General features: G+C 34.6%; 1 protein-coding gene across 1 annotated transcript in view; it reads left to right on the forward strand.

The window, feature by feature from the left end:
• The first annotated feature begins 734 nt into the window (after positions 1-734).
• Positions 735-17,225, forward strand: part of LOC107192017 (echinoderm microtubule-associated protein-like 2) — a 146,145-nt gene continuing 129,654 nt past the window's right edge. Inside the window, exon 1 of the mRNA XM_015581191.1 lies at positions 735-871. Within this exon, the coding sequence (XP_015436677.1) occupies positions 820-871 (52 nt within the window). The 5' untranslated portion in view covers positions 735-819. The remainder of the gene's footprint in view (positions 872-17,225) is intronic.

The following is a 17,225-nucleotide window of genomic DNA, read 5'->3' on the forward strand; positions in this document are numbered from 1 at the left end:
GGAAGGAATATTAAGTATTCCATTTAAAAGACCGATGGTGGCTGTTATAGTTTGATAAAAATGTAATATAATAAAAACCATATTATTATCTAATATCCCCCCTTGATACCATGCAACTTTTGTTTAAAATATTTTTTCCTACAGACAATTATTTACGAGTAAATTGAGGTTGTCACGTTAGATAATCTACGTTGTGCATACGTTTTGGTTATTTGTTTTTACTTGATGTTTTTTCGTAACTTTTCTTTTTATTCCATTTCTCAAAAAAATGTGATTTTATCATTGAAGAGTGAAAATAATACGAAATGATCAAAAATAATTCAATGCAGGGTGTACGGCAAATTTTTCGATCTACAGTATGTTTGTATAAGCACCGAAAAAAGTTACGATAACTAATTACCAATAGTTTTCTACCATTATTTTTCAATAAGTTCATGGAGTCTATTTGAAAATTCTTTCGTCTTTTTCCATAGAAAATGAACCATGTGTCGAATGAAGTTTCGTAAATTATGAATCCAGCAAAATACTCTTAAGGATTTAGTTTATTCAATTAACGAACGCGGTAAGTGTATTAGAGAATGTCTGAAAATAAGAAGCTCGAGCACGAGACCATAAATATGGTAAATTAATATTTAGAGGGAAGAGTTAAGTGTGTTAATGAGTTATCCGTTTCATTGGCAACGCACGACTCTTCAAAGAAGAAACAGTCGGTCGAGAAGACATGGAGCGAGACAGTACGTTGGCTCTGTTTGCGCTCGTTAATCAGTTGAACTGAATAACGTATTAATACGTTGGGGTCATCGGGAGGGGTTAATTGCAATGTCCACGCCGGATACAATGGACACCATCGATGAAGCGGAGCAGGCGTGGCGTAAGTATTTTTAAACTTTACTAGATTTTTATATTTTCTATAATGTCTCGATCCATTTGTGTATCATTTTGACGAAACACTAAAGAAAACAAACGTAAACATCAAAAAGGTAGGAAACATAATGTTTATCGGTAGATTGTACCATATGAAATTGTTATTTCTAGATGACAAAATGAAAACGTTGCATTTTTGAAAAGATAATTTTTATTTAATAGAAATATCATGATTAATCACTTTTAGAATTAATATCTTTCTCTGAACAGGATATTAAGGTATGAATCGTTTTTAGACCACATGAATTCATCAAATGATATAATTATTGATTCTTGATAAGGAAACATTTCGTTTCTTAGAAAGAACTCCAGGTATCACAGAAAGAGATCTTCTGTTAAGGAATCGTTAATTATCTGGAAAAGAGGGCCTGAAGTCCAATTAAATTGACCTTGGTGTATATTGCAGAGGGGAAGGTCCTGAGTAACATACACTTTGTCTGAGGCTTGGGACGATCGTGGTTCAAAAGTCATAAGAAAAAGAAAATTGTACATATTACATTACGTTTCCTCCAATATAGGGTGTTAATAAAAATGTCGGACACTTTCACAGGGTGGATTCTAAATGCTAAACTAAGACGAAAATCAAGAATGATGAAATTGCGTTCGAGAAAAAAGTGTCACCGTCATAGTGACATGATCACATCTCGCACGTCAAGAGTTAAAACACATGAATAAGAAAAAGTTTATTTCTTTTGAAAGAATGTATTGCACCCAAATATTGAGCAACATATTGAAAGGGGATTAAATTAATACGTAGGTTATTAAACGCTACACGTGGAAATCGCAGGGTAAAGAAGGAAGTTGGTTTACCGAGCGTCTGAGCGAGAGGCTCTCGTGCCGAAGTGCCGGATGATGGAAAGAGACACACAGTGGAATTGAGACCGTTACAACGTCGCACGAAATACGTAGCTCGCGTTGGATCCCCACCAAGCCACGCGCCGAGGCAGACCAACCTCCCAGGCATCTTCTTTAGAAAAACAGACCATAGGTAGCCTTACTGACGAGTCCACTAGCAGGCCCAGGACGAAACGCTTCCTCTCCTTTTCTTTTCACATTTTTCCAGTGATCAGATTGCCGCCAAACTTCATACCTCTTTCATTAAAAAAAATTGTTTGATACACTAAATATATAAAGAATTGATTCGTAATTAATTAAAATCTCTAAGCAATCCCAGTTTCCCTATAATTATCACCGGAAAAATTGAATTAATTTTTATATATTTTAACAATTGAACTCTTTCTATACTATAATTTCGCTATCATTTCCTACTTACACAGTCGCATTTTTAACACTCAAAGTGTTCTTTCATTTTTCAACAATAATTTTTATATACCAGGTACGTGCTAGTACACGTATTTCTTTGTTTTTATGTAAATCAGAGACCTAAGTTAAAAATAAAATTTTTTTGGGCACAATTCTTTATACGTTACGTTCCTATTAAGTAAAATAAATAAAGTGACAGTATTAGAGCACTGTCAGTAATTGGGACATTTACCCAACATGTGAAACAATTGAAGATTGTGCCTCTCAAGTAGAATAACCCGCCGTGTCAGATGTATTTTACTCGTATTTCATCCGTGTTTTCAACAATAACTAATAATATTTTTGAATTCATTAATTAACCTTCATTATTGTCGTCTTAGTTTTGCATATAGAATCCACCCTATGAAAGTATCCCATATTTTTATTATCACCGTATACATATAATAGATTAGTAGAAACGGAATGCAATGAATAGACACATTACCCACGTCACCAACTAGTGTTAACCACGCACCCAACATCCCACCAAAGACAAGGCACACATACGATGTGCTCTGAGGTCCGACGAAGAAACCTTTTTCCTGTTTTTTTTTAAATATTAACAACTAAACTAGTTTTTGGTGGGACGTTGGATACGTGGTTAACACTGGGTGGTGGCTTGGTGGCTACCGCGTCTGTTCATTACATTCCGTTTGTACTTATCTATCATATTGCAGTAACTGTAATGTAACATACCTATACAATTTTTTTTCTCATATCTTTTGAACAACGGTCGTCCCACGCCCCGAACAAAGTGTATGTTACTCAGGATGCTCTCCTCTGCAACATATTCGAAATTTAATAGAATTGGAGTTGCAGCCCCCGTTTCTAAATAATTACCGAGGAAATGTCTAATGAATACTGCGAACGACGTAAGATTTCATGATTGAATTCAGCTAATCTTGCTATGACTAAATTGAAATTTATATTGGAGCAGTGTCTGAAATTATTGTCTTGACACCATATTGTTTACTTATGTAGAATTGTTGAACAGTTAGGATATAGAAAAGCGCAGTACTATTACATATAACGCCTGGCAACATCCAATACAGATCATACATACATGTTAGCGTCGATTCCTTTATGAAGGGAGATGCACGTGGCGTCGGCTTCTTGAGAGGAGATTGTATCGCCAATAGCCGGAACCTTAAACATAACATCGGGCGTTTAGGTTCTGTGGCGGCTCGAGTGGCGATACTTTGTTGATTCCTCGCGGCTTCGACGTCCGGGTATTGCGTGACGGCAAAGGGCCCGACGCCCTGTTGCCGGTCGCTAACGAAGCGCATGCGATAAAATATTTGGAATAAAGGATCTGGCCACGGAGTGGGGAGAGTCGGGGGACTCTCTGGCAAGAGGACTGTGTCAAAAGACACGGCACTTACCCCAGAACCTTTGAGGAATACAGATCTCCTTTAAAAAACCGAGGCGTCAATATAAAGTTTCTAACATACATGTGTAATTTATTAATCATGCTTATGTATCAACTATTTAAATATTGCCAGTTTTATTTGGTAAAATGTAACATGCCATCTGAGACTGCTTAAATTTTTCAAATGGCCGTCATAAGAATCAGACTGAAACGACGTTAAAAACAATTTTACAACAAATTAGATTCCTGAGACTCTAACATTTGTCAAGAAAACGAAGCTAATTGCCGAAATAATGTAAATTATATAGTCTATTCGTTCTGAATTGTCGCTAATAATCAATTCAGGCAGTTAATGCGACAGCGGAACTAAACGTGTATATAAAAAAATCTAACATATCATTGATTATCATTGAAATAAACACATCTATGTAGATAATTGGTATTTTAATGTATAAACGTATTTGCTATAAAATCACATGAGGTATAAAAATACAAATTGATCAAAATAAAGTTTTTATTGAAATAGAAACTATCTAACAATAAGCCAAGACCTGTCACAATATTTGTGTTAATCTACTTGAATAACATTTGCTCTTGTCAAAATTTTGTTTAATCAATATTTTATTTTGAAAAGTAAGTTATAGCCGTTACACTATGTAATTTAAATTTAAATGCGGAGTGAAGGAACTGATAAAATGTAATGCATCACATATTTTTCAACATATTTTGAGATTTCGCCTGATTTAATTTCTACCATCTGCTTAAAGACCGTTCGGTAAGAGTCTTAAATGCATTATAACAAGAGTTTAAAGGATTGACCAAAGGTCAGTTCATTACGGACCGTTTTAAAACTTATCAAATGTTTGGTAAATTGAGATGAACTCCTCCTTCGTTATTTATTTTATTCACTCGTGTTTGCAACAACGCAATTACTAATTTAGGATTAAAATATAAATACACGTTACAGCTCAATATTATATAGTCACAAGTTTGTTCACGAAAGACTGTCATTTTCATTTGACCAAATTATTTATCAAAATGCGAATTTTATTTCAAAATTAAGAAAAAATTATGACTAAAGAGTGATAAGAGTAATGATAAGGAGAATATATAAATAGAAGTTGTATAAAAGTTTTGACACGTAATTGTTATTTCCGAAGTCACTGTACGTACTTATTTATATTTATTAATGCGATGGGCTCTTTTCATAAGTTTATACGTTTTTGTTAAATATGGAATATGTATAAAAAAAAAAGGAAACAGATACCAACCTTACAAATTATCTATCAAATGGATATCTTCATTATAATTCCTACACATTCTTGAACTGGTTTATTGATATTTCCTTCATAAAAGTCGACTTATCTGTTTTCCGAGCCTCGTCTAGTACTTCATACATTCCGATATGTTCCTGGTTAGAAGTATTAAATATTTTATATTTCTCTAAATACTATCTACCTACACAATGACTGGTAAAGTAAACTTTTTTTGCTATTAACAGCAGTCTGTGTAACATGTCTAACTTTTTTTATTTACAGAGAAGATCAATAACTTTGCCTATCTGGAGTATCTCTGGTGCTTTTAGAGATATGAAAATACTTTATTTACAAAAGTTGTGCGGTACCGACGGTCTGTAACATGTCAGTAATAATTCTTTTGCAGGTAGAGAGTTTTGGAAAATTCAAGGTCACCTCTATTCTTATTCAATCACATACCATGTATTTCATCCCTGGCAGAATAACGGATGTTTAGACGATTTCAAGAACTCATAGCACGAGGTCCTTCAATATGAAGTAATTGAATAAAAGGATATTGCAATTATGTATCGGGTTGCTAAAGCCTCTTATGATGTAAGAAACGTTGTTTTACTCTTTTATTTAACGGCAAATGATCTTGTAATCTAGGTGGTTGCAATCGTCTAAACGTCCACTATTCTAATAGAGATGAAAAAGTATAGCATGCAATTTAAAATAATAAAGGTGATCTTGAAGTCACTTAAAACCATCCACTCACAAAAGAATTTTTTCATAAATAAAATTTTTTCATACGTTCAAAAGTAACGAAGATATTCCACGTTGTTCAATTTTTGAGGCAACCTTGCACAGAAATAACTTATTATGATAATTCAATAAAAATCTTTTTAAAACCAATATTTACATTATGAGAATTAAGTATAATGTTAAGTTTATGTCTGAACATAATTTTTTGAGTACTACTTAATAAGACGTTTGTAAATGGAGTGATTAACCCGTGTAACTGCTATAAAAGTATACTGTTATACATTTAATATACAAAGTGGACAACTTAACTGAATAACTTTAATGGTTTCTAGTATTAAAGAACTAATACAATTTATAGGGTTTAATACTTTGATTTACAAGGATTTATAAACTTAGAACACCTACATTTCTTTGTAAGTTATTTTTTGCCGAAATTGAGTGAACTGCAACTGTTTTTAAGTCTCTTTGAATCAAAATATAAAAAGCAAAGTAATTTCTATTAGTTCCTATACGATTTTTTATGGATCATACAAGAGTATTTTTAGTGCATAAGCTTGCAATTCTATTTATCATTTTATAAGTATTATAAGTTTTACGTAAATGGAGGAAAATCAATTAGTATGATATCAGTCGTAGGTTCTTGTCCATTTCACATCGTCTTGTTTTATTAAGGGATTATTTTATTTGAGTCATATTGATTATTTATCATAGGTACACATCCTAGTGTACAATATGATCTTTATTTAATTATCCGTTACAGGAATTTTTAAATCATTTATATTGGCCATGAACTTATGACTTATTGTTAGCACAGTATTAGTCTGTTCTTTCGATTTCAAAGAAGAACAGTGTTTACTTGTCAATATTATTTTACTTCTTAAAATTATGTTGTTTTAGTTACATTTATTACTACATGCGTACTCATCTATGTAAGTAATCTATGCTTAAAAGTGTGTGAATATACCAAAACAAGCGTATTTTTATTTTAGTTGAAATAGTAAGCATCTATTAAGTACATTTAAATAAAGATATCTACAGCTTTCTTCAAAAGCATCTAATATGTATAATTTACAGTTGAGTCAGTATTTACATAGCTATTGCACAATGTTTAGTAATATGTAGCTAAGAGGCACAACTACACTGACAAATAGCATAATAATTCGTATCTACGTGTGTAGGTATTACATGCAATTCAATGACCCAGTTTCCCATGTTTACACACGTAACACTGCTCGAAGGTTAGCCTGCTTATTCCTATTCTGAAAGCACCTGTTTTTAAGTTATAAAGACAAACAATTGCATTGCTCTTTTAATAGAAGAAATTTTTTTGTCGTAACTGCTAAAGAAATTGAGATTAAAAAGAATATAATACATAGATACATTCCTTCACACGATATAGTCATACATCAAACAGAAAATTTTCAATTTTCTACCATTAGTAGGTACTAATTTTAGAAAGCATATTAATGAAATTTATATATTATTGTCTCTAGATAGACTGCGAATATTTACGCATTTGTAACTGCTTATCACCTGCAAAATGTAGTCAAACAAAAGTTTCAATAAAATTGAATACTATTTATTTATTAGTATTATCATATTAGGATAAATAAAATTCTGTCAAACTCTGATTCTTAAATATAAAAATGAAGTTGCGTTAATGTTCGCCGTCTGTTTATAATTATGAAATTAATAAAGAATTTTACGGTAGAATGAAGTGTAATAAAGTATTATTTAAACTGAATGATTGTAATTCTGAAAATAGTGTCCTATCTTTCTTACTTGTCACGTTTGTCACAATCAAACTTGTTTATTCCATTAATCATCATTATGCTTGCCGATAATTAAGAATATTCTCCCCTTATGTTCTTTGTATATTTTTGTCTGCCATTTTCATTTATCCACGGAGTTTAAGCATATAAACCAAACAATTCCGAAGTTTTCCTTCCATACACTCCTGTCATAAAGACGATATCTCGTGCCACTTTCAGGTCATTGCATTATCGAACAATGAGAATTTCTTAAATCGAGAAATAGAGAGTAGGAAACGATGGAAATAAACTCTTTTCATCTAATAAACACATGTTCGATCTCGTTTTATTATTCAGTAATAAGACTTTATGTACAGACAGAGCAAATTATTTAAATCGATCCCTGTGACTATTTTCGACACTGTTAATAATACCGAAAAATATCTCAAATAAATGTTGCATAGTTTCGAGGTGGAAATAATTTGATGCAAGTAGTTTTTTTGTAGGTAGGTACACGTCGAGAGAGAGTATGAAGATCACAACTGTTTGTTAAAAATGAAATGCATTAACCCGTATAACTTTTGTTCCCTATAAAAAAGTACGAAGCTATTTATGACAAAAAACAATTGGTTTAGGAGATGTTTCGGATGAATTTTGAAAGACATCCACACCCGTGGACCCTGATCTTGACAAATGTTATCAAGACCACCCTCTCGAGTAACCTTCAAAAGGTTTAAACCGCCGATCATTGGTTCTTAAAAAGTGATGAACAAAAAAAGGCTTGAACTGTCTCTAACCAACTCCGATGAGTATAATGCTTCAAAGTTATTAGTCGATTCAAGAAAAAATAATTTACAGTTGGTTAGATACAGTTCAAGAAAAAAGTAATCATTACTATCACCGCGGATTTTTTATCGAATTCAACGACGAAATAAGCAAGTTTTTATTCTACCAGTTTGTTTTTTAACTAGCTCTAACTAACTCAGATCAGTATAATGCTTTGAACAGTAGTTTTTAAAGACAGTACGTTACAAAAGTTCAGTTTTCTGGGAAAATTACGGTACGTTTTTCAATCCTTTTTTGTTAATAACTTTTTAAGAACCAATGCTCGGCGGTTTAAACCACTTGAAGAGTTTGAGAGGGTCACTTTGATAAAATATGTCAAGGTCAGGGTTATCGGGTGTGTGTGCTGTTCGGAAGTTTATCCGATATTTTGACTTCAATATTGCGAAGTGGTACTAAATTTCAGTATAGCTAGTAAATACACGCAACATCTAACATCTTATGCTTGTATGGATGGCATGGCAACAAATATCATTCAGGCCGAAGCACGTATTTTCGAATATAAACTGTAAATAGGCAAACATCGTAATCCTACTAGTATCACTTCGCAATTTTGAAATTAAAATATCTTGTAAAATAAAGATCTTTTGGCATAAATAGTTAAATACTGTTTTATTGGTAATGACAAGCCGCATCGGCTGATGCATTAAAATAAATATGATCCCATTTAAAAAAACAAATTTGACCTTCATATGTCCTTGTCACGTCTACTTACAAAAGAAAACTACTTACGTCAAGTTATTTCCTTCTCAAAACTGTGGAACTTTTACTTATCTGAGATATTTTTCGGTATCATTTATCATTGAAATCAATCAAATGACACACCCTGTATAAGTACGATATTTACGAAAATATTCCGACCAAAATTCTTGCTGAAATCTAAATGTGCAAACGAAATTCCATTATCTCTGTCTCAGATACTGGAATATGACATGTAATTTATTCAAAATATTACTAATATCTCACAAAAGCACGAGCGGTGTGCTCCGCTTATCTTTAGATGCGGTATACATATACATATATTTACACATGTATTATAGCTCGTCAGCAGACGCTTCAAACCTACATAAACTTTTAAAGCTTTATTATTTAACGATAAAACGAGATTAGACATACATATGTTTATTGAACAGGAAATATTTCGTCCTACCATCCCTTGTTTCATTGAATTTGTAGGTTTAAATTGTTCCGTATATTGTAATACATTATCCTGCTTTCATTTTGCAGTTCTTCTGTTTGTTTGCAATATTTTCACAATTTGTCCAAGAACTTAAGTTTTTATTATTCCTAATTTCCCTGTATGATATCAAAAACATTAAAAATACATCCTAATTTTGGTAAAAAAAACGTTGAAAGTACGTTAAGAATAATGTCATGAATAATGGTAAAAAATATAAAGTTTAAATTATTACTTGTGTTTAACGCATCTTTTTGTTACTGTTTATACATGGCAATTTCGGGGCATTTAGATAAAGTTCGTGTGAGCCTAAGTTTCTGGAATGTGAACCAAGGTCGAGATGGAAAAAACCACTTCTTAGACGACCAGGTATACACTCTTACGCTGAACGACGAGAGCAAAGAATTACGCGTACTGCAGATCGCTTCTACCTTATACGATTATATTGATATTACAGAGCTATTATAAGAATGTGAAATAGCTCATAAAAATTTACGTCTCTTTATTTGGTTTTAAATAGAAATTTTATAAAGTCTTATATAGATATGAGGAAATGCATTTGGAATAAATGTTTAATTTCCGTCTTATTTTACGAGACCACATAAATTCCATTTCTTTTTACAATTTCTGTTTCTTCTCGAATAACTTCATTACAGCTGTTTCACAAAATCTGTATCCCTTTTTGTTAAAAAACTTAAAACTTCGATACGAATGATTTTATAACTTCAAAGGTTTTTTCTGTCATAGAATGTTTAAACGACCTGATTTACCTATGCGAAGGTGCAATGTCTGATTACTATAAAGGAAACCTCGGTAACCCGAAAATTTACGACTTTATTAAAAGTTTTGAGGTTTGTAGGAGACCCGAATTGAAGTATCGGGGAACTCGTTTTTGCTACTTTGACTCTTTGGGGTGAAAATACCTCTTGAAAGTTAGGTACCTATGTAACGAATGTTATCCTACATAGTTTCTTGTATTTCATAAAAACAAAATTATTAAAAATTTAGTGTTTCAATAAAACAACAACCCTATCACTTGTGTTTTAACAAATTTTAATCACTTTGTCATGTAAAAAAATATACACATTTTCATTAGAAATACAGATGTTTATATTAAATTTATCCTACAATACAATATTCCAATAATTTTAATAGTGAGTATTTGTGAGTAATTCCTCTTGTATATACATATTTAAGCTGAACGATATAAAATAAAGACCTGACCAGTGGTGTGGACCAGCATATTAAATTTCATTATCTCTGAACCTTAACACTTAACCAATTTTTCGTCAAACTTAATTATTACTAATTTTGTTCAACATGTACAAATCTTTGTAACTTTTAATATGCGTTTCTGGCAGGTCTCTATGAACTGAATAGGAATCTGTGAATCGGTTTTTCCTAGCGCGTACACTCTTTTAAAAACATCAATTTTTTTGAGAATTGTGAATTTTCAATTTTGGAAGTGTGTGGTGCTTTTACAGTCACAGTTATTTAGTTACTTTTGATACGAAATACTTGTGTGGACTCTCCTGAACAAAATAATGTAAACTGTTATTATAATATACTGGGCGCCAAAATTAAAGCATCACTAAAATTTGCCGAAAATATTGGTCATTTTCAGATGCCTATATCTTCGCGAAAAATAGCTATAAAAAATATTGTGACAGAGCGTTTTGTAGCCCGAAGTTTCTAGTTTTTGAATCGGGAATGCATGGACCAAATGAAATTTTTTCTGGTAATTCCAATGAAAAACTTTTAAAAAGCAAACATTTCTCTTTAATTTCGTTTTTTTAATTTTGTTGTACAGTTTTTATTGGCCGAGTTATTCGTCATCATATGAGAAAAGGTACTTTCCACTTTGACCGCCTGTAACTTGCGAACGCATGATCGTATAGAAAATTCCAGAAGTGATTTGGAAAGCTGAGAGATTTCTCTTTAAAGACCTTTAGTTGCCAATTTGTTGAAATTTTTTTTCGTCGTCTACAGTCCATTTCAAAATAACGTAAAATATTGCATAATTACCATTTTTCACAAAACACGATGCCATTTTAACAAAAATTGTGGAATCTTCCAGGTGTCTACGTTTTTTTTAAGTTAAAAGTACACGTAACCCCTGTACCAAAGGCCGCATTGATCAGATTTTTTTTACCCTGTGCCCTCGATAGTGAAACTTGCGATACAGTCTGAAAAATTGGTGAATGACTCTTTTGCGGCACGTTTCCTCTTTAAAACGATTTCGCAGCGTTTGAACTGTTGTGGTCTGTGTCTTCTTAGTTTCACTTTATTTCAGAAGAAAGTAGAGATGTCAGAAATTTAGCAAACACATTTTTAAACAATCTCTTCGCAATGACAAAAGGTGCACAATACTGCCGGCATTAGCATTACCTAAGGCGTACCACGAGGAGGTTTCACTGTCGGATTTACGCTTCACTGCGTATGTACAAGCATGGAGAGATGAGACCCTGTGGTTCGTCACTCCCACAGTATTTTTTGACTCCAAACTCACTCTCCGATGCGTGCGTGCGTGCATGTATGCGTATGTTGTGTTTAATAATGGGTATTACCGCCTCTCCGGTTGATTACTTCTTTTAATCGTTTGCGCATATTAATGCACCTCCGTATGATTGACTGTGGTATTCTTCGCCAAATTTGGCGGAGGGCGTGCGCTAATTGCCCTAAATTCGCCAAGTCTGGGTATTGCTGTCGCAACCGACGCCCAAGAATATCCCAAACATGTTCAATGGGATTTAAATCTGGGCTCACTGGTGGATGGTCAAGAACTGGTATTTGATTTTCTTGAAGAAATTGTTGCGTATAGCGTGCAACATGGGGCCTTGCATTGTCCTGCATAAGCAGAAAGCGGTTGCCCATACGCTGACGCAGAGGGAGCACAACGGGGCGCAAAATCTCGTCCACGTACCGCATGGCGGTCAAACCACCACGTGAAAGAATAACTAGCGGTGTACGTGAATACCGCGATACTCCGGCCCAAACCATAACGGATCCCCCATGGAACGCGGTGATCGGCCTTGTATGATTGGCATCGTAACGTTCGCCACAACGACGCCAAACATGTTCCCGTCGGTCGCTCCCTCGTAGGCAGAATCGGGACTCGTCTGTAAAAAGAACATTTGTCCATTGACGCTGAGACCAGCGTATGTAACGACGAGCATAAGCTAAACGCTGCCATCGATGTCTAGCAGTTAGCAACGGGACTCGTACCGGGCGCCTCGAACGTAAGCCAGCCTCCCTCAATCGACGCCTCACGGTGTTGTTAGAGATCGTGCGTGGCGGGTTTTGCCTGCGGTTCGAAATTTGTTCCGCAATAGTGCGTGCGATAACAAAGGGTTCCCGAAGAGCACGTCGCGTAATTGCTCTGTCGTCTCGAGAACTGGTCGCGCGTCTGCGTCCTTGCCCCGATCTACGGACATACTCCCCAGTCTCTCTAAATCGAGCATAGACACGGCTCACAACTGACTGGTTTACACCAAGAACATTAGCAACCTGTCGTTGGCTGCAACCTTCCTGCAAAAGTGTTACCAGTCGACCAATTTCGTAATCAGAGAGATGACGTCTAGGCATAATAAAGTGCTTAAAGAAAGAGAAAAGATGTGAAAAATTTGCTAAGAAAAAAATTTCGATAGGAATAAATAGAGGAGGAAACTGAAGGATTTAATGGAATTGCTAAAAAGAAGAAAAAAAATCCGTGATGCAATTACTGCAAGACCAGTTCTAATGAGTACCCACCCACACTCGCGGTTCGTCTTATCAAGTTGGGGCTCGCAAGCCTCAACTGTGAGAATCGTCGCGGCGCCGCGGCCACCTACAGACAGTGCGCAGTACTAACGTTACAAGCCAACGTCTCGCTGGCAGATGCCAAGGTACTCATCTCATTACACAGCGAGGAGATGCAATGGAAAGGAAGAAGTTCGGTAAAAAAAACCAAATTAAGTTCAGTAAAAAAAAAGAAGAGTGTATCTATCGCAATAACTAAGAAAGGGTAGGATATGCACACCATCTGCACCCTCTCGTCACTTCGCATTGTTCACTTTTTGTCATTGCGAAGAGATTGTATAAAAATGTGTTTGCTAAATTTCTGACATCTCTACTTTCTTCTAAAATAAAGTGAAACTAAGAAGACACAGACCACAACAGTTCAAACGCTGCGAAATCGTTTTAAAGAGGAAACGTGCCGCAAAAGAGTCATTCACCAATTTTTCAGACTGTATCGCAAGTTTCACTATCGAGGGCACAGGGTAAAAAAAATCTGATCAATGCGGCCTTTGGTACAGGGGTTACGTGTACTTTTAACTTAAAAAAAACGTAGACACCTGGAAGATTCCACAATTTTTGTTAAAATGGCATCGTGTTTTGTGAAAAATGGTAATTATGCAATATTTTACGTTATTTTGAAATGGACTGTAGACGACGAACAAAAATTTCAACAAATTGGCAACTAAAGGTCTTTAAAGAGAAATCTCTCAGCTTTCCAAATCACTTCTGGAATTTTCTATACGATCATGCGTTCGCAAGTTACAGGTGGTCAAAGTGGAAAGTACCTTTTCTCATATGATGACGAATAACTCGGCCAATAAAAACTGTACAACAAAATTAAAAAAACGAAATTAAAGAGAAATGTTTGCTTTTTAAAAGTTTTCCATTGGAATTACCAGAAAAAATTTAATTTGGCCCATGCATCCTCTCAAACTTGACCAACATTTTTTAACATTCGCTTACTGCGCTTCATCTTTTAAAAAAAAGGAACAAACTACATAAAAATAATTTTTGAATTCCCGATTCAAAAACCAGAAACTTCGGGCTACAAAATGCTCTGTCACAATATTTTTTATAGCTATTTTTCGCGAAGATATAGGCATCTGAAAATGACCAATATTTTCGGCAAATTTTAGTGATGCTTTAATTTTGGCGCCCAGTGTATAAACATCTAAATCTCTTTAAATAATGATCAAAGTGAAAAGGATACCGAAAGCGTACCAATTTTTTCTGATATTCTGCAATTTATTTCAGAAATTAAAGGTCTAATGGTAATGTAACTTTGCTCAATTGTTTATGGGACCAACTTAAGAATTTTGCAGTACTTATTTGGTCTTATTATTAGATTTCAAAGAAGAAATTATTTGTATTTATTTGCTCGTAACTCGCAAACTGCAAAAGATATCGAAAAAAACATTTAGATGTTTATATCGTTTTAATTGTCCATATATCGGTAAGAAAAATTTTCGAAAAATAATTTTTTCACAAAGATTGAATTTTGCCTCCTTCTGTTTAAAAAATGATTACTTTTTTTATACGAATAAGACTTCTTTTGATTTTAAATCCAATTATGTATTGCAATGCTATCGTGCTTGATAAGTTATGTTAGGTAGTTGAAAAGTAAAGACAAGTAATAGTCGCTGGATAAGTAATATTTACTACGAAATTTATTTGTTTCGTACACTTTTTACATACGTGTGAATGTATGCAGAAATACAGTATACAGGGTGGGGCAATAACTACTTGAAACTACAAACACTTTGAATATTGCCGGTATTTGTAATAATATGAAAAATGTTATATACAAAACTTACATGGTATACAAGTGGGCATATTGTGACAAACATTTTCTGCGTGGGTGAAGGCATAGGGGAGATTTCAAGGTCATCGTTATTTTTTTTAATGGAATGCTATGTTTTGGTACTTATTTTCTGAAAGCGGCTATCAAGGTGAATCCAATGATGTGCAACATTAAGGTCTTTGAAGGTCAACGAAGGTCATTTAAGGCAAAAAGGTGAAATGAACTTACATTTGACATTGAGTACTATTTCTTATCACTTGGGCACTTATCGAATCACATGCTCTAACAATTCTCTCTCGCATATCGTGCAAATACAGTAAATATTTACTAAATACGGCGATTTATCAAACCTGACAATGTAAACACTGTTCGGACGATATCGCAAGACAACAATAACAGCGGTGTACGAAGAACGTAACAAGTAATAAGAGCGGTAACAAACCGATATGCTTCTCATTTACGGAGAATGCCAGCAAAATTCAGTGAGAGCTAGAGACTTATACGCTGAAAGATATCCTCAACGTTCTCACCCTACACGCCTTAATCCATCGGAAAATAGCCGGCAAAAGCAAGTAACTAACGAAGAAACGGAAATTGGTATTCTTGCCACTGTGGTTCGAGATCCTTGTGTTAGTTCGCGTCAAATCACAAGGGAATCTGGCGTAAGCCATAGAAGTGTTATTCGTGTTCTGCGTCGCCATAAATATCATCCTTACCGTATCAGTCTTCACCAAGAATTAACTGGTACGGATTTCATGAATCGCATTGAATTCTGCCGATGGGCTCAACTCCAGATTCAGAGAAATAACTCATGTATTAATTGGATTTTATTTACTGATAAGGCAACATTCACGAATCATGGTAATATTAATTTGCATAACATGCATTTTTGGTCAACTGAAAATCCACGTTGGCTGCGGCAAGTTGCACACCAAAAACCGTGGTCGGTGAATGTATGGTGTGGGATTATTGAGGACAGAATTAGCGGCCCCCATTTCATCGAAGGATATCTTAATGGTAGGAAGTACACCACATTCCTTCAAGAAACATTAGGTCCGTTATTGGAAGAAATACCTTTAGAAACAAGGAACATAATGTGGTATCAACACGATGGGTGTCCGGCACATTTTACGCTGGTGGCTAGAAATGAGTTGCAAAGAAGATTTCCAAATCGTTGGATTGGAGGCGGAGGAGCTGTACCGTGGTTGGCTCGTTCGCCAGACTTGACGCCTCTGGATTTTTTCTTGTGGGGATTCTTGAAAAACATTGTTTATAAAGAAGTTCCAACTACGCCTGAAGATATGCGAGAGAGAATTGTTAGAGCATGTGATTCGATAAGTGCCGAAGTGATAAGAAATAGTACTCAATCCGTGATAAGGAGATTGCAGCATTGCATTGATACCAATGGTAATCACTTTGAACACCTTCTGTAAACGTAAGTTCATTTTACCTTTTTGCCTTAAATGACCTTCGTTGACCTTCAAAGACCTTAGTGTTGCACATTATTGGAGTTGTCTCGATAGCCGCTTTCAGAAAATAAGTACCAAAACATAACATTCTATCTAGAAAAACAAAGTTGACCTTCAAATCTCTGAAGCGACTCCACCTAGCAACAAAAAACTAACGTCATATAATAGCCCCCGTTGTCCCATGCAACTTTTGTTTCGAAAACTTTTCTACTACTATCATACTCTCGAAGTTATTTTAGGTGGCAATAGTTAGTGCCTCGCCCTGTATAAGCTTCTATTTTTAAAAAGGCATATATTATACAAACTGAATATTATAGATGTGCCGTTACACATACTGAAATAATATATTCACTCAAAAATATTTGTCTGCTTAAATTATTCAACTTGTTTCTCTACCAGTCATTGCTATGTGCAACCAGAAATGGAATCTAGATTCCTACCAGTTACGTGGATTAGCCTATGTAGGGAACTCCTCTTTTCTGTTCCATTCATCGGGATAACATGCAAATTACCTGTTCATTTATTTCTCCGTTTCTGTTTTTGTTTCTTTTATTCTCTGTTCCTTCCTTATAACCTATCTCCTTGTTGAAAAACACGGCGGTAGGAGTAGCCGCACGATAAGAAGAAAGTGTCCGTAACGTACGACATCCTTCCTGGACACGATACTTTCATGTATAACCATGCACCATAAGTCGTAAACGTCGTTCATAAGTGCATTCCATACTGGAACTTTTCTAAACACTAAGTATATTGTTTCCTTATCTGCATACGAGAAGCTTCTTTGGGTGCTTAAGTAGTGTACAGCGTGAATA

The sequence above is a fragment of the Dufourea novaeangliae genome, unplaced genomic scaffold (assembly GCF_001272555.1).
Source record: "Dufourea novaeangliae isolate 0120121106 unplaced genomic scaffold, ASM127255v1 scaffold287, whole genome shotgun sequence".
Classification (NCBI taxonomy): domain Eukaryota; kingdom Metazoa; phylum Arthropoda; class Insecta; order Hymenoptera; family Halictidae; genus Dufourea; species Dufourea novaeangliae.